General features: G+C 41.3%; 1 protein-coding gene across 3 annotated transcripts in view; it reads left to right on the top strand.

The window, feature by feature from the left end:
* CTNND2 (catenin delta 2) overlaps nucleotides 1-22680 on the top strand; it is a 1112452-nt gene that overhangs the window by 835564 nt on the left and 254208 nt on the right. For all 3 annotated transcript variants that reach the window (XM_018065721.1, XM_018065722.1, XM_018065723.1), the window contains one exon: nucleotides 19694-19907. In XM_018065721.1, the coding sequence (XP_017921210.1) occupies nucleotides 19694-19907 (214 nt within the window). The remainder of the gene's footprint in view (nucleotides 1-19693; nucleotides 19908-22680) is intronic.

The following is a 22680-nucleotide window of genomic DNA, read 5'->3' on the forward strand; positions in this document are numbered from 1 at the left end:
AATCAGGTGGGATCTCTGCTCTCATTGACATATCTTTGTGGGTGGGAGTGGGACAGAAAATCAGCCTACAAGAACATGAAATGTACTGGGCGATGAATGAGAGGGAAGGAGGAACCTAGAGAAGGGAAGGTGGACCAAGAGAGGAGGGATGGGGAAGGGCTGGATGTGTTGTTTTTGATGGTTTATCAGGTTGAGTGGATTCTGACTACTGCGTGTGCAAAATTTTAAAGCAAAGCTGAATTCTCCCTTAAATCCCTGCTTCATTATTAGTGCTCCAAATCTACCAGCCCATTAAAAACTAAGAGAGTATTTAGCCATCACTTTCCTTCTGGTCTGGAAAAAAAAAAAATTCTTAAAGAATTAAAATTGCAAACCAAGGTATTTATATATCTAGCATGTTTTAAATGCATAATTAGAAAGTCAATGAATAAGACATAAAACTTTTTTTTTAACCCGGTATTTTATATGTTCAAGATTTTTTAAAAAGAGTATTGATAAACTATGCAATGAGCTAAAAGCTGAAAATAGAGTAAAATCAGAACACTGCATTATTTCAAATTATTTGAAATTTCTAGTCATTTCAGTTCAGTCACTTAGTTTTGTCAGACTCTTTGCAACCCCATGGATTTCAGCACACCAGGCTTCCCTATCCATCATCAACTCCCAGAGCTTGCTCAAACTCATGTCCATCTAGTCGCCATCCAACCATCTCATCTTCTGTCATCCCCTTCTCCTGCCTTCAATCTTTCCCAGCATCAGAGTCTTTTCCAAGGAGTTAGTTCTTTGCATCAATACTTTGGTGGCCAAGGTATTGGAGCTTCAGCTTCAGCATCAGTCTTTCCAATGAATATTCAAGACTAATTTCCTTTATGATTGACTGGTTTGATCTTCTTGCTGTCCAAGGGACTCTCAAGAGTTTAGTCCATCACCACAGTTCAAAAGCATCATTTAATCTGGTATATTCCAGGAATGAAGACCTTTGGACTAAAATTATTAATTTAAAGAAATAATGTTCTCTATCTCTGTGGCTTTTATTTATTAGAAAGTAGAATGCCTACTGAGTAAGTCCTTTGAACTCACAATTGATGTTATAAAAACAAGAAAAACCAATGCTACAAAATTTAAATGGTAATAAAATAATTGAAAGAACTGAATTCATCCCATGTTGGTGGGGGAAATGAAGGGAGACATATCTGAATGGCTTTCTCTTGTAAATATATACATACAGATATAGCTTAGAAATATTATGGATTCGATTCCAGACCACCACAATAAATTGTGCATCAAAGTAAAGCAAGTCACACGTGTTTTTTTGTTTTGTTTTATATATTAAAATTATATTTATACTATACTCTAGTAAAGGTGAAATAACATTATACTTAAAAAAGCGATGACCATACCTTAATTAAAAAATAACTTATTGCTAAAAAGTGCTAGCCAGTGTGTAAGTCTTCAGCAAGTCATAAGCTTTTTGCAATGGATCATTGATCAGAAATCACCATAACAGATACCATAATAATGAAAAAGTTTGAGATTTTGCAAGAATTACCAAAATGTGGCATAGAGACATGAAGTGAGCAAATACTCTTGGAAAAATCGTGCCCTGTAGACTTGCTCAACACAGGGTTGCCGCAGACTTTCAATTCATGAAAGACAGTATCTAAGAAGCACAGTAAACTGAAGTATTGATGCAATAAAATGAGGTTTGCTTGCAGGTATGTGTGTACTTACTTGTTTATGTCTTCCCTGGTGGATATATATTTATTGGTACCTATACTTATTATGAGTCTTCCCTGGTGGCTCAGCAGTAGAGAGCCCACCTGCCAATACAGGAGACATTGATTCGACCCCTGGGCAAGGAAGATCCTCTGGAAAAGGAAATAGCAACCCACTCCAGTATTCTTGCCTGAGAAGCCCCATGGACAGAGGAGCCTGGCGGGCTACAGTCCCTGGGGTTGCAGAAGAGTCATAACTTAATGACTAAATGACAATATTTGTTATATATCATTACATGTGTGTAATATAACATATATGTATATAACATTATAGACATAGGTATGCTTTCATACTACCACCTTACAAAAATTTTTAGGACAGTTGTCATGCTGCCGGAATTTCTGAGATAGCCGTTCATGTGATGCCTAGAATAGAGACTGTTTCTTCATTAAGGATGGCACACGGGTTCAGGCTGCACTACGTTGCACTTGATGGGATTTCTTAGTACATAATTTTTAGAATTTCAAAGGTCACAGATGCTCCAGACAAGTATGTTTTCTTATTACACCAAGATCCAAGTGTCATATAAATGTTCTGCTTGGGCTGATGAACAAAATGAAGAGTGAGGAACACTGAATCCATTGAGCAGGATCATTGAATCACTGGCATTTCAACATGCCACGTTGCAGACGAATTTCCTTGGTAACAGCTTTCTTTGTGTTGGAAAGAAACACGAGAGGAAATGAGCTTGATGTGTTCCGGTTTGTGGATTCTCAAAAGAGCCGGTCCCAGTGGTTGAACCTGAAGGATGGGGAGCGTGCAGTTTTGGCTTTTACTCCGCTTCTGGGAACCTGCTCCTGCACGCTGGTTCTGGGTGCAGAGCTAACTGGAGAATTGTTTAAGATGGGTTTCTCCAGTTACCTTGTTGGCACACAGAGCACCAGGCTAGCAACATAAGAAGATCATAGTTAATTTAAACAAATGATGTGATGCGGGAAATCGAGCGTGCCTGTTACACTATGCCTTCCCAGAAAAGGCGTCAGAAGATGTTTGGTAACCAGAATATACCTCTGCATAATCCATAAGGCCTTTTTGATGCTATCAAGTTAATTTTCTTACGTCATTGCCAAAACTTCCTATGCACCCTCTGCTCAAAAAGCATGAGCCAGTCTCCAGATGGTGGCACTTCACCTTTTCCTTGTTCAAATGGTTTTTCTGCGCTAGCCCCCTGCCTGGCCCTTTGTCTGAATCCCAGCACTTCCTGTGTCCCGCCTCTGGGAGGCGCTGTCTGCAGACACATACCCCTCTCCTTGCCTCCCATACTCCTCACCTCCCACTGCGGAGCCCTCTTCATGCCATCATCCATCCATGTAAGCTGCAGGAATTCTGGGCTATTGCCCGCAGAAACTTCCTACAAGTGTGTAGGTGTGTGTTAGTCGCTCAGGTGTGTCTGACTCTGCAACCCCATGGACTGTAGCCCACCCGGTTCCTCTGTCCATGGAATTCTCCAGGCAAGATTACTGAAGTGGGTTGCCATTTCCTCCTCCAGGGGATCATCCCATTCCAATGAGGTCTCCTGCATTGCAGGTGGATTCTTCACGTCTGAGCCACCACGGAAACCCCCTACAAGTATCCCATTCCCTTAAAGTCAGTGATTTAAAAATAAAACTCACAAGTCTTATATTCTGACTTCATTAAGTGTCCAAGTCTGATCATAAAATAATCATTATAATAACCACCACCACCCCACCACCACCCCAGTCTTTGGGTAAATTTAAGAGCCAAGAAGATGTACCACCATCTAACACACTGATGCCTACTCTTTACCTACAACCCTACTGTAGCTTGTCACCCACTTCATAAGCGTGGACTTCCCCAAGCATTTTAGAATTTAGTCATGCTCTGCACTGTATAGTTCTCTCCGGGGAGACTGGTTTCATGCCCTTCCCAGTCTCCTTGGGAAGTGGAGTGGGGGATTACTTCTGGAAGAAATAACAGCTGCATTGATTTTTAGAAATTTAAAACTGGCAAACTATACAGTATAACAGTCTTTAAATAAGCTCGTTAAGTCAGCGTCATTCCCATCTTCTTCAGAGTACATCTAGTACCCTACTAGCCAAAAGCCCCCAGATCCTGCCCTGGAGTGACACCACGCAGCTGTCCCCCCAGTCTCGTCTCTCCTCCTCTCTACTCTAACCATGATGGTCTCCTTGCCCTTCCTTGGGGATCCACCATCACTCCCTCACATTTCTGGTCTCTGCTCAGATGTTTCCTGATCATGGTACCCTGATGGGCCCTGTACAGTGCCTTCCTGCCTGCTCTATCCTCTTTCTCTTTCCCTATTTTCTAGCTGGTTCTTATCACCAGGGAAGACCTGGGTTTTGAGGGGCTTAAAGTTTCTACAATTTTATGGATCTTCTTTAAGAATCAAGATTATAACTAGAAAATTGCTTGGTCTAACTTGAGGTAAAGCTGCCTCTGTATTTCACTACTGACATGATCCCATAGCTTCTTTGCTGGCCTCTTTAATTTCTGATTCCTCTACGTATATGTGAGCTAGAGTAGGGTTATAGGGAAAGAGTAGGCATCAGTGTATTGCATGGTGGTACATCTTCTTGCACCCCAAATTTTGGGGTACAAATTTACCCAAATTTTAGGGGATTGTTATTATTATTACTATTATATATGTACAGATACACTTCTGAGTCCAGCACCTGGACACACTATGTATTCCATAACCATTAGTCAAAGGGGGACTGTCCAATCTGTACAACAATGGAAACTTTGGGCATAATATTTGTGGGCTAGCTATACTCACATCCTGAGATCTTTTGACAGTTTTTAACTAGTTGTTATACATCTGCTTTACACAGGTGTGTTTTCAACATTTATGTACATTCATCTAAAATTCTCTTTTGAGATACTGAACAGTGTCTGAATTTAGCACCGTCACTCACAGTATGTTGGATTCAGTTCAGTTTGGAACAAAACAAGGGAGACTTTTATTGGAGGCATTCTTTGTAATTGTCACTGCTTACTGATTTTGTGATTTTGTATGCTGTATCTGCAAGGACAGCTCAGAACTTATGTCAGGTAATGGAAACCCTTAGGCATATTTGGAACAAGTTGAATGTGTCTGAATGGTATCTTTAGAAAAGAAATGGGTGGAATCACTTAAAATTCTTGCTTGTGAAAAAAAAGGAAAAGAGGGAGCCTTTCCTGAGCGCTCTTGCAGAATAATGTTGAAACTCGCAGCTATTCTGAGAGCCCAGGAGTGTTTGTGGAGGATGTCAGCTCCCAGCCTCCAGATGGGCAATTCTGAGACCCCTTTTGACCTCCTGCCCGCTTCATTGGTGGCTGCAAGGTTTTCAGTAGAGAACCCCACTGCCAGCTTTTCGTCTATTTAGACTATTTCATTCTGCTATTGGGGAACGTCTAGGAAACTTCTCTGCTCATGATCGCAGTTAACAAGAGGGGAATTTTAAGGGCCAAGGACCCTGGTATGTGTAATTTATTTGCAGTGATTCAGGTGCTCTTTTTTCCCTCTTAAAGTGTCCTGTAAAATGTATCACTGAGTATAGCAATGATTCACATTCAAACCAGAAGAAAGGGCTTTACCCTCTTGCCTTTATCTCTTTAAATGATAGGATCATGATGGTGATGAGAATATGAAAGTTCAGACTGCTCTAAAATAGATCTTTTCAGAGATTTTGATGCAAAATAGTGTTCTTTAACCAGAGATATGAACCTTTCACTAATATGTAACTTGTACAAGATCAGTTACTTCTCTTAAAATTGACAGTAGTAGAAGAGGGAAAAACTGCTCAGATTCTCTCCTTCCAGATGTTCATTTGTTATCTGCTCATGAGGTTACTCTTAGGTGGTCTTTAGGTAAAGTTCAATGGGGTGGGAGCTGGACTTGGAAATATGCCCAGGGTGACAAAAAGAGTAGGAATATGGGGGCCTTTTGGATTAGAAAAATAAGGGTAATTAAATAACAGTAATAATGTATTTATAGATTTCTTTATCCATTCCATGTCAGTTTAAAAAACCAAAGAACTTTGTACTAGACGCAGAGATAAAACCAAAACGCCTGCATATCCCTCGCTGTGGCACAAGTAGCATCTGGGAAAATCTGCATGAAACTAGAACCTTCTGGCTATATGTTTTGACACTGGTCACATTTTTTATGTTTATTAGAGCTAATTTGTTAATAAAACCAAAACATAGTCCTTCTCTCTTTTTGCCCAATAATTTTGTTTCAGAAAAAAAAAAATTCTCTTTTTCCAAGAACTGGTATCCCCTCAAAATTGTTTGAATGCCTTTTTTTTCTGGTCCGTTAAGTTACTATAACAGGAAAAACTATTGCATTTTTGTTCTTTTTGAAATATAGGCTAATTAATTCATTGTACTTTCCCTGGAAATATATCTAGCAAAATACCACACTTTGATATTACTTTTGATGCAACAATAATGATGCAGCATGCAACACACTTTGATACTGGAGAAGGCGATGGCCCCCACTCCAGTGCTCTTGCCTGGAAATCCATGGACGGAGGAGCCTGGTGGGCTGCGGTCCACGGGGTCGCTAGGAGTTGGACACGACTGAGCAACATCACTTTCACTTTTCACTTTCATGCATTGGAGAAGGAAATGGCAACCCACTCCAGTGTTCTTGCCTGGAGAATCCCAGGGACGGGGGAGCCTGGTGGGCCACCATCTATGGGGTTGCACAGAGTCGGACACGACTGAAGCGACTTAGCAGCAGTAGCAGCAATACACTTTGATACTACTTTTCACATGACCAGTGTAATTCACACAGTTCACTTTAGAACAAGTATATCCCTTATAATCTTAGTAGTTGTATATTAGATTGGAATAATGACATATTTGACAATATTGTTTATACGCAATGAAATTGATAAAGTTATATCTTTGAGTTGTATGCCTTTCACTAATTGTATCATATATTGTACGAGTGTATTATTAAGTCATATATTGACCAGACAATAAGTCAGTTAAGAAGATCCTTTAACAAGTTTATACAGTGTGTAGTTCCTTGGCAGATCATATTTGTTATGAGATTTCATTTAACCCTGAAAACAACCCTATGGGACAGGTTCACATTTTGTTTATGTCTTGAAGACATTTAAGTGACTTGCCACCAGGGACACAGGTTTTACGAGAAAGAGGAATGATATGAACCCACTTGCTCCAGCTTCAAAGCTAGCACCACCAAACACTGACGTGGACCCTCTTTCTAAAACATAATTTATAAAGAAGAACAATGCATCTTGGCTTACCTCTTGAATGCAGAAAGTAGATCAATTCCTACAACTATAGAGAGAGATGTATTTCTCTCAAAATTCTCAAAAATAGTTACTACCATAAGACTAAGCAAGATATTGACCTTAAAGAATTGTATTTCTGTTTTACTCAAAGGCAAGTACATGTCCACGCATCAACTCGAATTATACACAAACTCCGCTTGTTTAACTGACTGTAATATAAAGACCAGGGGTGGAGCTCGTTGAGGTAAACTATGCATTGATATTTTACAAACTGTTCAGTTCAGTCGCTCAGTCATGTCCAACTCTTGCATGAATCGCAGCACGCCAGGCTTCCCTGTCGATCACCAACTCCCGGAGTCTACTCTAACTCATGTTCATTGAGTGGGTGATGCCATCCAGCCATCTCATCCTCTGTCGTCCCTTTCTCCTCCTGCCCCCAATCCCTCCCAGCATCAGGGTCTTTTCCAATGAGTCAACTCTTCACATGAGGTGGCCAAAGTACTGGAGTTTCAGCTTCAGCATCAGTCCTTCCAATGAACACCCAGGACTAATCTCCTTTAGGATAGACAGGTAGGACCTCCTTGCAGTCCAAGGGACTCTCAAGAGTCTTCTCCAACAATATAGTTCAAAAGCATCAATTCTTTGGCACGCAGCTTCCTTCAGAGACCAACTCTCACATCCATACATGACCACTGGAAAAACCATAACCTTGACTAGATGGCCCTTTCTTGGCAAAGTACTATCTCTGCTTTTGAATATGCTATCTAGGTTTGTCATAGCTTTCCTTCCAAGGAACAAGCGTCTTTTAATTTCATAGCTGCAATCACCATCTGCAGTGATTTTGGAGCCTAAAAAAATAAAGTCAGACACTGTTTCCACTGTTTCCCCATCTATTTCCCATGAAGTGATGGGACCAGATGCCATGATCTTCTGAATGTCGAGTTTTAAGCCAACTTTTTCACTCTCCTCTTTCACTTTCATCAAGAGGCTTTTTAGTTCCTCTTCACTTTCTGCCATAAGGGTGATGTCATCTGCATATCTGAGGTTATTGATATTTCTCCCAGCAATCATGATTCCAGCCTGTGCTTCTTCCAGCCCAGCATTTCTCATGATGTACTCGGCATATAAGTTAAATAAGCAGGGTGACAGTATATAGCCTTGACGTACTCCTTTTCCTATTTGAAACCAGTCTGTTGTTCCATGTCCAGTTTTAACTGTTGCTTCCTGACCTGCATATTTGTTTCTCAAGAGGCAGGTTAGGTGGTCTGGTATTCCCATCTCTTTCAGAATTTTCCACAGTTTATTGAGATCTACACAGTCAAAGGCTTTGACATAGTCAATAAAGCAGAAATAGATGTTTTTCTGGAACTCTCTTGCTTTTTCAATGATCCAGCTGATGTTGGCAATTTGATGTTTGGTTCCTCTGCCTTTTTTAAAACCAGCTTGAACATCTGGAAGTTCACGGTTCACGTATTGTTGAAGCCTGGCTTAGAGAATTACTTTTGAGCATTACTTTACTAGCATGTGAGATGATTGCAATTGTGTGGTAGTTTGAGCATTCTTTGGCATTGCCTTTCTTTGGGATTGGAATGAAAACTGGCCTTTTCCAGTCCTGTGGCCACTGCTGAGTTTTCCAAATTTGCTGGCATATTGAGTGCAGCACTTTCACAGCATCGTCTTTCAGGATTTGAAATAGCTCAACTGGAATTCCATCACCTCCACTAGCTTTGCTCATAGTGGTGTTTTCTAAGGCCCACTTGACTTCACATTCCAGGATGTCTGACTCTAGGTGAGTGATCACACCATAGTGATTATCTTGGTCCTGAAGATCTTTTTTGTACAGTTCTTTTGTGTATTGTTGCCACCTCTTCTTAATATCTTCTGCTTCTGTTAGGTCCATACCATTTCACTTTCATCAAGAGGCTTTATCGAGCCCATCTTTGCATGAAATGTTCCCTTGGTATCTCTAATTTTCTTGAAGAGATCTCTAGTCTTTCCCATTCTGTTGTTTTCCTCTAAATCTTTGCATTGATGGCTGAGGAAGCTTTCTTATCTCTCCTTGCTATTCTTTGGAACTCTGCATTCAAATGGAAGTATCTTTCCTTTTGTCCTTTGCTTTTTGCTTTTCTTCTTTGTACAGCTATTTGTAAGACCTCTTCAGACAGCCATTTTGCTTATTTGCATTTCTTTTCTATGGGGATGGTCTTGATCCCTGTCTCTTGGACAATGTCACGAACCTCATTCCATGGTTCATCAGGCATTCTGTCTATCAGATCTAGTTCCTTAAATCTGTTTCTCACTTCCACTGTATAATCACAAGGGATTTGATTTAGGTCATACCGAATGGTCTAATGGTTTTCCCTACTTTCTTCAATTTAAGTCTGAATTTGGCACTGAGTTCATGATCTGAGCCACAGTCAGCTCCTGGTCTTATTTTTGCTGACTGTATAGAGCTTCTCCATCGTTGGCTGCAAAGAATATAATCAATCTGATTTTGTTATTGACCATCTGGTGATGTCCATGTGTAGAGTCTTCTCTTATGTTGTTGGAAGAGGGTGTTTGCTATGACCAGTGTGTTGTCTTGGCAAAACTCTATTAGCTTTTGTCCTGCTTCATTCTGTATTCCAAGGCCAAATTTGCCTGTTACTCCAGATGTTTCTTGACTTCCTGCTTTTGCATTCCAGTCCCTTATAATGAAAAGGACATCTTTTTTGGGTGTTTATTAGTTCTAAAAAGGTCTTGTAGGTCTTCATAGGACCATTCAACTTCAGCTCTTCAGCATTACTGGTTGGGGCATAGACTTGGATTACCGTGATATTGAACGGTTTGCCTTGGAAACAAACAGAGATCACTCTGTCGTTTTTGAGATTTCATTCAAGTACTGCATTTCTGACTCTTTTGTTGACCATGATGGCTACTCCATTTCTTCTGAGGGATTCCTGCCCACAGTAGTAGGTATAATGGTCATCTGAGTTTAATTCACCCATCCCAGTCCATTTTAGTTCGCTGATTCCTAGAATATCGACATTCACTCTTGCCATCTCCTGTTTGACCACTTCCAATTTGCCTTGATTCATGGACTTAACATTCCAGGGTCCTATGCAATATTGCTCTTTATAGCATCAGACCTTGCTTCTATCACCAGTCACATCCACAACTGGGTGTTGTTTTTGCTTTGGCTCCATCCCTTCATTCTTTCTGGAGTTATTTCTCTACTGATCTCCTGTAGCATATTGGGCACCTACCGACCTGGGGAATTCCTCTTTCAGTGTCCTATCATTTTGCCTTTTCATACTGTTCATGGGGTTCTCAAGGCAAGAATATTGACGTGCTTTGCCATTCCCTTCTCCACTGGACCACAATCTGTCAGACCTTTCCATCATGACCCATCCATCTTGGGTGGCCCCACATGGCATGGCTTAGTTTCATTGAGTTAGACAAGGCTGTGGTCCATGTGATCAGATTGGCTAGTTTTCTGTGAATAAGGTTTCAGTGTGTCTGCCCTCTGATGCCCTCTCAACACCTACTGTCTTACTTGGGTTTCTCTTACCTTGAACGTGGGGTATCTCTTCACGCTGCTCCAGCAAATAGCAGCCGCTGCTCCTTACCTTGAACGAGGGGTATCTCCTCACGGCTGCCCCTCCTGACCTCGGGCGTGTGGTAGCTCCTCTCGGCCGCCGCCCCTGACCTCGGATGCGGGGTAGCTCCTCTTGGCTGTTCCTGCACCGTCGCAGCCTGGCGCTCTCAGTTGCTGCCCCTGACCTTGGGTGAGGGGTAGCTTCTCTCAGCCATGCTTTTTACAAACTGACAACCTTGTAATTTCTGGTGAGGTTCAGTTACATCTGGTTAAGCCTCTAGTTTCAGATCCACAAACTTTTTATCTTCCAGTAGCTTTTTAAGCAGAGGAAGTTATTTTTTCTACATTCATAATGAATATAAACAACTGTATCTATTAATTTTTTCATCTAACCAATGCCATTGAAAGTAATAGTTAATCAGAATTTTACCAAAGTCACAAAGTCCATAGGATTTGTTTTTAGTCAGCTTTCTATAAACCCGGTCTCAGACATTACGACTTGATCATAAATGTCAAGAGCCAGAGGAATTACTGTGTTGGTTGTCCTGCAGACCAGTATTTAAATTTACTTTGCATCTCGGATCCAGCTTAGTTTCTGTCAGCACTAAACCAGAAGCACAAGTAGCGCCAGTGAGTAAAGAACCCGCCAGCCAATACAGGAGACATCAGAGACTGGGGTTCCATCCCTGGGTCAGGAAGATCCCCTGGAGGAGGCTATGGCAACCCACTCTAGAATTCCTGCCTGGAGAACCCCGTGGACAGAGGAGCCTGGTGGGCTACAGTCCACAGGGTCACAAAAAATCAGACACAACTGAAGCGACTGAGCATGCACACAGAAGCCCAGAGATACATCCATTTCGCGTCCAATGGACTAGATCCCAAAAAGGCAGAGAAATGTATGCCCAGGTCCTGACCTGTTGCAGGTCCTTCTCTCACCAACTAGTAGGTTAACAAAAGGCTACTCCAGCCTCTTTTGATTCTAGCTCCAAATTCCTCTCCCTTTTAAATGCAAAGTAGGTAAGCAATTTCTTTTGTTCCCATGAACACTTAGAGCCTATGCTCTCAGGGTCTTGGAATCCTCAAATGTTTTTCTTTTTAAATTTATTTATTTTTAATTGGAGGATAATTGCTCTACCCTGTTATGTTGGTTTCTGGCATACATCCACATGAATCAACCATAGATATGTCGACTAAAAAACATGCCCAACTTGAGAGTTGCGAAGTAAGTTTGATTTGAGGCAAAATGAGGACTGCAGCCCTGGAGATAGGGCTTCGAGTAGCTTAGAGAGACTGCTCCAGAGAGGCAGTGGGCGAAGGTCAGTCTCTAAGTGACCTTAGATATTTTGGTGATCTTGGTGAAGGAGAAGGTCAGTGCAGTCACGTGCTTACTTTACAAAAGGTTTTCTGCTAGTCATGAGGAGCTGATGTCACCATGAAGGAATTTAGTGCTTTTCTAGATAGGAAGAGGTGTGCAGATTGGGATCCTGAAATCAGTTCCCGAAAATATCCAACTATCTAATAAAGACCTGCTCCATCAGATTCCCTGGAGCACAGAGTGCCTCATCCACCCTGAAGTCCCTCAGCGGGTGTTGCAGGTCGGCAGCTGCAGCAGCACAGGGTTGGTTCCGTCTGCACAGAGGCAGGTGACGATTGCCCTTGTTGCTCAGTTGCTGGCGGTGCTCTTGGCAAGGCCCATTTCTAGTGGCCAGGTATACCATGTCCCCTCCCTCAGGAGCCTCCCTCCCCGCCCACCCCATCCCACCCCTCGAGGCTGTCTCAGAGCACCAGGCTGAGCTCCTTGCATCATACAGCAAATTCCCATTAGCTGTCTCTTTACACGTGGTAACCTGTATGTTTCAGCGCCATGCTCTCAATTCGTCCCACCCTCTCCTTCCACCACTGGGTCCATAAGTCTGTCCTCTTTGTCTGTGTCTCTTTTCTTGCCCTGCAAATAGTACCATTTTTCTATATTCCATATATGTGTAATATATATATGGAACAAATATATATGTGAAATATATGTAATATAAAACAAATATGATACTTGTTTTTTCTTTCTGAATCACATCACTCTGTATATGATCACAGGCTCTAGGTTCATTCAGTTCTAGTGAGGTGGATGAACCTAGAGCCTGTTATACAGAGGGGAGTAATGCAGAAAGCAACTTTTAAAAGTCTGTTTCTCCATGCAGACAGGTACCTCCCATGAGGAATTCTGCCCCCTGTTAACTTTTCAGTCCCCTGTACATCATCATCATCATTAAAGTTTTATGAAGCCTGTCATGAACGTACAACTGCTGCTTTACTTGGATGTATTTCTAAATTATTCATTGATGATGATGCCAGTTTAATGATAATAGCTAATTCATTTGGTAAATATAGTTTATTCTCAATAAATGCAGATAAAGCTCAGAATACTAGATCCATTAAATGGTGAAGCCTCATTTTTCTCGCAATGAGTGATGTTGTATTACTTGCATTTTCCTTGTATTTAATTTAATTGCCCAGCCATTTGTTTCCTGAATTAAAAGGGTTGTATATATTCTGCCTCATCATGGAAAGGCAAGGAAGAAAACCACATCCTACTCCTGGATGATGTTTAGATAATTGTAGTCCCAGAATTTAAAGACACGTGTACCCCAATGTTCATCGCAGCACTGTTTACAATAGCCAAGACATGGAAGCAACCTAGATATCCACTGGCAGATGAATGGACAAGAAAGCTGTGGTACATATACACATTGGAATATTACTCAGCCTTTAAAAAGAATGCATTTGAATCAGTTCTAATGAGGTGGATGAAACTGGAGCCTATTATACAGAGTGAGGTAAGTCAGAAAGAAAAACACCAATACAGTGTATTAACGCACATATATGGAATTTATAAAGAGGGTAACGATGACCCTATATGCGAGATAGCAAAAGAGATACAGATGTAAAGAACAGACTTTTGGACTCTGTGGGAGAAGATGAGGGTGGGGTAATTTGAGAGAATAGCATTGAAACATGTATATTATCATATGTGAAACAGATCACCAGTCCAGGTTTGATGCATGAGACAGGGTGCTCAAAGCTGGTGCACTGGGATGACCCTGAGGGATGGGACGGGGAGGGAGGTGGGAGGGGGTTCAGGATGGGGGACACATGTACGCCCATGGCTGATTCATGTCAATGTATGGCAAAAACCACTACAATACTGTAGAGTAATTAGCCTCCAATTAAATAAATTTAAAAAAGAAAAGAATTTTAAAAAATGAAAAGAACACTACAAAATTAAAAAAAAAACAACAACTCTTTAAACAGTGGATTATATGGCAAAAGTGTATAAGCTCTTTTCATTCTTCCCTGGTGCAAACTGAGTGAACTTTCACTGATTCTTTGCACATGCCTCCCAGTTTTCATCCCCAAGAGACTATCTGCTGCTGCTAAGTTGCTTCAGTCGTGTCCGACTCTGTGCGACCCCAGAGACAGCAGCCCACCAGGGTCCCCTGTCCCTGGGATTCTCCAGGCAAAAACACTGGAGTGGGTTGCCATTTCCTTCTCCAATGCGTGAAAATGAAAAGTGAAAGTGAAGTTGCTAGGAGAGTGAAGTCGCTGTGTCGTGTCCAACTCTTAGCAACCCCATGGACTGCAGCCTACCAGGCTCCTCCGTCCACAGTATTCTCCAGGCAAGAGCACTGGAGTGGGTGCCATTGCCTTCTCTGAAGAGACTATTTACATTAGGCTTAAGAAGGTTCTCTTTGTAAACAACCTAAAATGACAGACAGCAGGGTATAGTTTTGCTTCATTTGATTGGTTAATTCATTTTTATCTCCCCTGTGTATAGAGTTCATCAGCTTCCATTTTCCTTATTTCTTATTCACTGCTCTCTCCATCTAAATTCCTGAAGTTCACAGCTAAGCAGAAAAATAAATGTGAGCTACTGACATAGGAACTAAAGTGGACTATATATCAAATAATTGTTTAATAAAACAAATATAAGATCATCTAATTAGGTTATATATGAAAAGCACTTCCCACTCATTCCCTGTCAAGTTCAGGAAAAGTGGGAGATGTGAGATTTGTTCAGTCCAGGTTCATTTCAAGCTATTGTTGCCCTATATGTATTGTATTATTGATAGTTTTTTGTTTCAGCTATTCATATTAATGTAAATAAACTGGAATCACACAGTCAGAATGAAAAGAGAAAGAAACACAACATTAAGATACAGTTGCAGTCTCGTAGGGGCTTCTCCAGTGGCTCAGCAGTAAAAAACCTGCTCGCCAGTGCAGGAGAGGCACAGGGGATGTGGGTTGGATCCCTGGGTCAGGAAGATCCCCTGGAGGAGGGCATGGCAACTCACTCTAGTATTCTTGCCGGGAGAATCCCTTGGAGAGAGGAGCCTGGCGGGCTACAGTCCATGGGCCGCAAAGAATCGGGATACAGCTGAGCAGCTAAACATGCACGCACAGCGTAGTATTAACAGAATGCCCAAGCGGGACACTGACAGCTCCAAGTGATGGTGAGTGTCTGGAGCGACAGAAACTCTCATTCAAATGCAGAATGATACAGACACTTTGGAAGACAATTTGGTGGTTTCTTACAAAAATAAACATCTTCTCACTGTCCAACCCAGCAACAGCTCTCCTTGGTATTTACCCAAAGAAGTTGAAAATTTATGTCCGCACAGAAATTCACACACAGATAGAAGCTTTTACAGCAACTTTCTTCCTAATTGCCAAAACTCAGAAGCAACCAACGTGTCTTTTAGTAGGTGAGTAGATCAATACGTTACATCTAGATGGTGAAATACTATTCATTACTGAAAAGAAATGAGCTGTCAAGCTATGGAAGAATCTTAAATGTGTGGGTTGGGTGAAAGAAGCCAGTCTGAAAAAAGGCTACTTACTGGGTGATCCCAACTTTATGACATTCAGGAAAAGGCAAAACCATGGACACCATTCATGTTTGGGAACGCATGTAAGAATTAAAGATTTTAAAATTAAAAAAAATAAAAATTAAAAAAAAAAAAAAAAAGATCAGCGATTTCTCCAGGGGCTAAGGAGAAGGGGTGATGGGGGGAGGGATGAGCAGGCAGAGCAAAGAGGACTTTTAGGGCAGTGAAATTATTCTGTGTGATACTGTAATGGTAGACACGTGTTGTTATACTTTTGTCAAGACCTATGCAACACCCAAGAGTGAACCCTAATGTAAAGTCTGTACTTCGGGTGATAATGGTGTGTCCGTGTAGGCTCACAGGTTGTAACAGATGTATGGCTCTTGGGGGGATGTTGATAATGGAGGAGGCTGTGCCCATATAAGGACCATGGTATACAGAAAACCTCTGTTCTTTCTGCCGGATTTTGTTGTGAACTGAAAACTGCTCTAAAAATACACCATCTTTCTAAAAATATTTTTTAAAAAGAAAAGGAAACCAATATATGATAAGCACTGTAGCAGTCTTTCATTCATCTGATAAATATTGATTGGCTCACTACCATATGACCGGCATCCTTCTAGTGGATTTGATATTCTTATATCTCATGCAGATTGGATAAAATATTATGTAGTATTTTGCTGACTTTGTTTCAGTAATATTAAACCTGGATTCCCTTTAAGATTTGACTTGTGAGGAATCTGCGTGATGATAAAGGGAGGAAGATGAAAGGATACTTTGGTCTCAAGCGATACTGAGTGGACCCCAACCAGGGCCTCACCTATTGGAGGTGAAGTGACTGATGGGGAGAATTAAAGAAAAATAGATCTCTGGCCATTTAGTGAGAGAGGAGGTAAAGGTGCCTTTTCAAAGAAGAGACTTTCCCCTGATCATCTTTTGGAAAGAGCTGGACTGTCTTGATGTTTGCAGTGGGTTTGTTTGGAGCCTTATGAGAGTTTAAGGTTGGAAACAAGAAGAAGCTAGAGGAATCGGATGCCAGGACAAGTGGAAGGGAGAGAGGACACAGGAGAAAAGCAGAAGGGAAGTGAAGAAGGCAGCCTGCAGATCCATCCACCCCACCCAGAGGTCCTGCAGGGAATGAAGACCCTGCAAGAAAATTGGAAGTCTGCCCCATGGCTCCTTTTCTGGTCCCGCTGGGAGCGGAGTGGATCTGGGAGGAGGCAGAACCAAGTACCATCACATTTCACACATGCGAACATTATCCCTGACTGATGTTTGTCTTCAGAAAGCTGAAGTAGGGTTCTCCCTCATTAGATAATATTCAACCCCGAGAAAAGTTTGTTGTTGTTGTTGTTGTTGATTTTTAGTATTGGTGATCCAGTGACCCTCAAAATAAGAGCAAATGAAAAAGTTTATCATCTTACTTGTGTTGCTCTAATTAGATTAAAACAGAATTGAAGATTTCATTATACATTTGGGTATATGGCATTAATTAGGGTCACACTGAAAACATCATTGTCTCATGATACCATTAAGAAATGATATTGCCTTCACTTTGAATTCATTTTCCCTTTTAAATCTTTAGAAGAATGTTTTAATAGCTTAATTCATGAAGTTATATGAATGGGAAATAAGAAATCTTAACTATGATATACAGACTAAGATAGAGAGAGAGATAGGTTTACTATTACTGTTTACTTTATACATAAGCATTCAATGAACTGTACGAATGGCTCTGTTACCTCTTTTACAATAGCTTCATCATTATTAAAATAGTTAAACCTAGATAATTTGTAAAGTACACACGTTCAAAGACACACACATCAATAAAATGACATTCATAGTTTAACCTTTTCATACAAATGGGAATAAATGGGTGTTTTAAAGCTCAGATGTATGTATGGGACATACGTATATAGTGATAGATTTCATCTCTCTTGAAATCTAGAAATATTTATCAGATAAATGAAAAGCCAAGCAGGACCAGGGTAAAACTGTAAGTTGGGGAAAGTTGTTCTTTGAACCTTTCTTAGTTTATTCTGTTGACCCAGTGATCCTTTTAGCCACTTCTCCCCATGCTGGCACCGCCGCAGACTGTAGGGCACCTCAGGGACTTAGGTACCTGTCTCTGCAGCCCTGGCCCCTCTGAGGCAGAGGCGGGGTGGCGGGGGAGGGTGGCAGGTGGGCAGGTGTGTGGTCGGCTTCTCTGTCCTCGGTCCTGATCTCACTGGCAGTGTAATCCCACACTCGTGTTTTCTAAATTAGGAACTTCGAGCCCATGGATTCTGGGAGGATTTCAGCTTTCTCTGTTTCCATTTGGTTGATGGATAAAAACAACTCCTCCAGCATATTCTGAATCATGAGATGGTCCACCTTGTGTGTGAGATGTATGCATTCATTTTTTGTAAACGGGTTTCAAAAGAGATGCATTGGCCCCTTAGAGACATTCCGAGATGTTCACGAGAATTTTTGTTTTTTGTTTTTTTTCCTTCAAGGAAGAATATTATTCCCTTTTTAAAAGCTGATATCAGCTCACCTGACAAAGAAATGTGCTGTAACAAGTAATACATGCTCCCCCCGCCATTTATTCAGATACTTACCAAGTCTCTATTATGTGCCTGGCATTGCACTTTGCCTAGGGATGGGGATCCATCAATGAACAAAGCAAAGATACTTGCCTTCCAAGAATGTACATTCTAGCAGAAGACAGACAATCACAAGAAACATTATAAAGAATAAACCTTCCCATAGGGCCCAGCAGGACTATGAAAGATTCTGTAATAGATTAAGGTGAAAAAAACCTGCTAGGTTAGGGAGGTGGTGTGGTGCACATGGCAATTTTGAATAGTGTGGTTGTGGTTGGAGTAGCCTTGTAGACAGCATGGCATTTGAGAAGCTTTGAATGAGTCCAGGGATCTAGCTCTGTGTCCCTGCTCAACTGTGGGATTAATGAGTTTTTTTATAACCAGAAAACTAAGTAGGAGGACTTCCCTGGTGGTCCAGTGGCTAAGACTCCATGCTTCCACTGCAGGGGGACATGACTTTGCTCACTGGTCAGGAAACTAAGGCCCCCACATACTGCTTGGTACAGCCAAAAATTAAAAAAAGAAAGCCAAATAGGAAAGATGCCAGATTATATCCATTCATGCCAAATTAGAACTCTTCAACCCGTAAGGGATATTGAAGTTAAAAAAGAAAAGAATTTAAGTGAGTTGTATGTATTTTTTTTCCAAATGCAGCAATATTCAAATACAGCTCTGCCAATGAAAACTGCATGAAATGGTTTGTATGTTAACTAGACAGTTTGTTTGCGGTTCAGATTTTAAAATGGGTCTAGAAATTAGACAAGGGGCTTCCCAGGTGGCGATAGTGGTAAAGAACCCACCTGCCAATACAGGAGACATAAAAGACGCGGGTTCAGTCCCTGGGTTGGGAAGAACCCCTGGGGGAAGGAGGGGCAACCCACTCCAGTATTCTTGCCTGGAGAATCCCATGGACAGAGGAGCCTGGAGGGCTACAGTCCATGGGGTTGCAAAGAGCTGGACATGACTTAGAGACTTAGCAGCAGCAGCCAAGAGAAGACCCATCTAGAAACATTGCAAAGTTTTTCTTCATTTACTCATTCAAACATTGTCTTTGATTAGAAAACCACCCAGATTAAATGTTATTTTTTGTTCTTAGGCAAATGCCTAAGATCAGCAGAACATACCTTTAGTGTGTAGAACAAGTGTCATTGTGAGTGACGTTCTTATTTTCCGGGTCTTCTCAGATGAATAGCCTTGTATGACTTCTGCTTTCTCGTTTGGCTTCTGGTTCCTTGGAAAGGTTGGGAGCATCTCCCTATTCTGCATAATTTTCACATTGTGTACATCAATCCTGCAGCCCTTTAAGACAGTGGTTACATTTCACAAGTCTTAGGAGTGAGATCCTTTTGCCCGTCTGTCTGCTTCATGCCCTGAGTATGTAGCATATTTTTATAGAGAGAACACCCATTAGGAGGTTAAAATCATCTTTTTAAAATTCTAAGACTTGAAAGGAAATGCACTTGAATTTTTATCAGAAGGATATGAAAATAAGTAAAAGCAATAGAATCTAAAGAGAAGAATAATTTGTTTTCTTTTCCCTTTGCCAAAGGCCTTCCGCTCAGTGCAGTGAACTGTAGCAATGACCTCATAGGAAAAACCCACTGGGGTTTAAGTAGTAAAACCTTCCTCTCTCCTTTGCTTCTCCAGATAAGGAGACAAGGGGGCATCCAGCTCCTGGTGGACTTGCTGGACCATCGGATGACTGAAGTCCACCGTAGTGCCTGTGGCGCCTTGAGAAACTTGGTATACGGGAAGGCCAATGACGACAACAAAATCGCCCTGAAGAACTGTGGCGGGATCCCAGCCCTGGTGCGGCTGCTCCGCAAGACCACCGACTTGGAGATCCGGGAGCTGGTCACAGGTCAGAATTCTTAGTAACAGCATGGCTGATGCTCACGATAAATTTCCTATCATCCTGCATGGTAGCGATGTGCTAACCAAGTGTTGCGGTCCTGGCCTGTCCAAGGGCTAACCACACCAGCCATCCTGGGAATAAATATTTGCATGTTTGCAAATAACAGGCTTAAGTAAAAGGGTATCAGATGTCATGCTGGTAGATGCATCATGTTAAATAATTAGCATCCGATAAACATGGCCCTCCTAAGATTTTTGACTGCCTTTCAATCTTTGTCACTTGGTTAAAAATTGACATCTTAAAATACCCTGAGTCATCATTAGAATGACTTTAATCATAAGTGGTGAAAGGCCAAGGGGTTGAGTTATTGGTAATAAGGTATATAATACTGTGCTTAGCAGCAGAGAGATTATTGTCCTGAACAGTTAATTTCTTGAATAAAATATTGAAGCCCCCAATTTATATAATATTACAGGTTAAGCAGTTTTCTTTCTAAAGTGATCATGAGAGAAAGCCTTATCCATGAGCACAGGACTTTTGAGTTTCAAGAAATGAACATAATTGTGATAACTATATTACCTTATAAAGTCATAGGACTAATCCATAAGATTATGTAAAGCCTTTAACACATACCTTCATGGAATATGTATGGACATAGGAAACATTAGTAGTTTACTATTGCCTCTCACTTTTTAACGTGAAGTTTTACTTGTTGAGGGGTCTAAGGTTATTGGTAACCCCAGTATGGAATTTCTAATCACTCTTCTCATTATACTGAGTTGGCCAAAAAGTTCTTCCAGGTTTTTCTATATTGAGTTTTATGTATATTTTGTAAGATGTTACAGAAAAACTTGAACAAACTTTTTGGCCTACCCGGTATGCAATGTATATATGTTATGTATCCAGTATACATATTGCTATTGCTGTTCTTTGGGATATTTCATTTTTGTTCATATTTCATTTCCTTTTCTTTGGATTTTTCTTTCTCTAAGTGGTAGATTGTCTGTGTGGGAAGAAAAAAAGTGTTGTGAAGTGTTGTCATGTTATGATAGCAGTGTTTCACGCTGAACTAACATGGATGACGTGGTTGGGGAAGGACAAACTCCTGTTACACATATGCACACATTTTTACTCCTTGAAGCCAGTATTTGTCAAGAGGATTGCAAGACTGATTCTAAAAAAAAGATCTTTTAAGTACCACAATTCCACTGATCTTCTGTCTTCATGCTAAAATTTCCCTGAAAAAAAAGAAAAGAAAATACATTACTGAAGCTAGAGTCCTAAATATTTGTTCATTCTTGGGTCAAGACTCCCAGCTTCAGCATATTGTCTTTAATTTAGCATCCTTTCTGATCATGGGCACATCTCCTTTATGTTCTTAGCTAAATCAGAACTAGACTCTCAGATTTTTTCCCTTGTGATTTTTCTTTTCCTTTTCTTTTGTTTTTTCTTTCTCTAAGTGGAAGATCGTCTTTGTAGGGAAAAAGATGTTGTGAAGGGTTGTTGTGTTATGATAGTAATCTTTCACACTGAAGTAGCACGGGGTGACATGGTCGGAGAAGGACTAACTCCTGTTGAACATATTATGCACATATTATGCACATATTATGATATGTAGGATGGTTTGGGATGAGTTAAAAACTGAAAATACAACCTGCCGTTATAGTTATTAACACTTGTCTTTGTTTCTTTTTTAAAAGAATATTTATTTATCTGGCTGGTGTGCCAGGTCTTTCTTGTGGCATGGGTATCTTTAGTTGCAGCATGTGGGATCTAGTTCCCTGACCACAGATTGAACTTGCATCCATTGCAGTGGGAGGGCAGAGTCTTAGCCCCTGGACCACCAGGGAAGTCCCACCTGCCCTATTGTCATGAATTGTGTTTCAACTGGAAATGCCTGTAAGAGAAAGAACTCAGTGTGGATGCCTCTGGGCCTTAAGACCAAGCTAATGGATGTATGTTGCTGCTAAGTTGCTTCAGTCATGTGTCCGACTCTTTGCGACCCTATAGACTGTAGTCCACCAGGCTCCTCTGTCCGTGGGATTCTCCAGACAAGAATACTGGAGTGGGTTGCCATGCCCTCCTCCAGGGGATCTTCCTGACCCAAGGATCGAACCTGCATCCCTTACATCTCCTGGACTGGCAGGCAGATTCTTTACCACTAGCACCACCTGGGAAGCCCAATGGATGTATGAGGCCCACACAACCAAAGGAGCACCCTCCTGTGTACCTGCACTTTCCATTCATGATTTGAAAAGAATTGGATTTTACTAATGTTTGAATTTGCTGCAACACAAATGCCTTATCTAGAAGCACTGTTTGTGGTGGCTTCACTCATTGCCAAAGAAACTCAGCTTCACGGAGAATGGTGAAGTGACTGATGGCTTCAATCAGAAAGGAGATGCAGCTGGTGGGTCCCCTGGGCCGTCTGCCACAGCACACCCTGTGCTCCTTGGGATGCTTGAAGCTGCCATAAGGGACGTGACGGCTGGCTCCTCCCGAGTCTTCAACACTGCTTTTGAAGATGCTGGATGCCACCCACTGTGTGCCTCTGAGCAACATCCAGAATTTCTATGTGAGCCCCATTTGGAAACATCAAGGGCAGAGATATTCTTCAGAATGTCAGCACGTTTCCCTTCCTGGTGATGCTTTGGCTGTAAGAAAGACGGAGCATGTTTTACACAGAGAGAACAGATGCCTTATTCTGCCCCTTTTTTGAGTAGAACAGAAGTTTGCACCCACTGTCATATCATAACCCACTATTTCTTCAGCAACATGA

Source organism: Capra hircus, chromosome 20 (genome assembly GCF_001704415.2).
Source record: "Capra hircus breed San Clemente chromosome 20, ASM170441v1, whole genome shotgun sequence".
Taxonomy (NCBI): Eukaryota; Metazoa; Chordata; class Mammalia; order Artiodactyla; family Bovidae; genus Capra; species Capra hircus.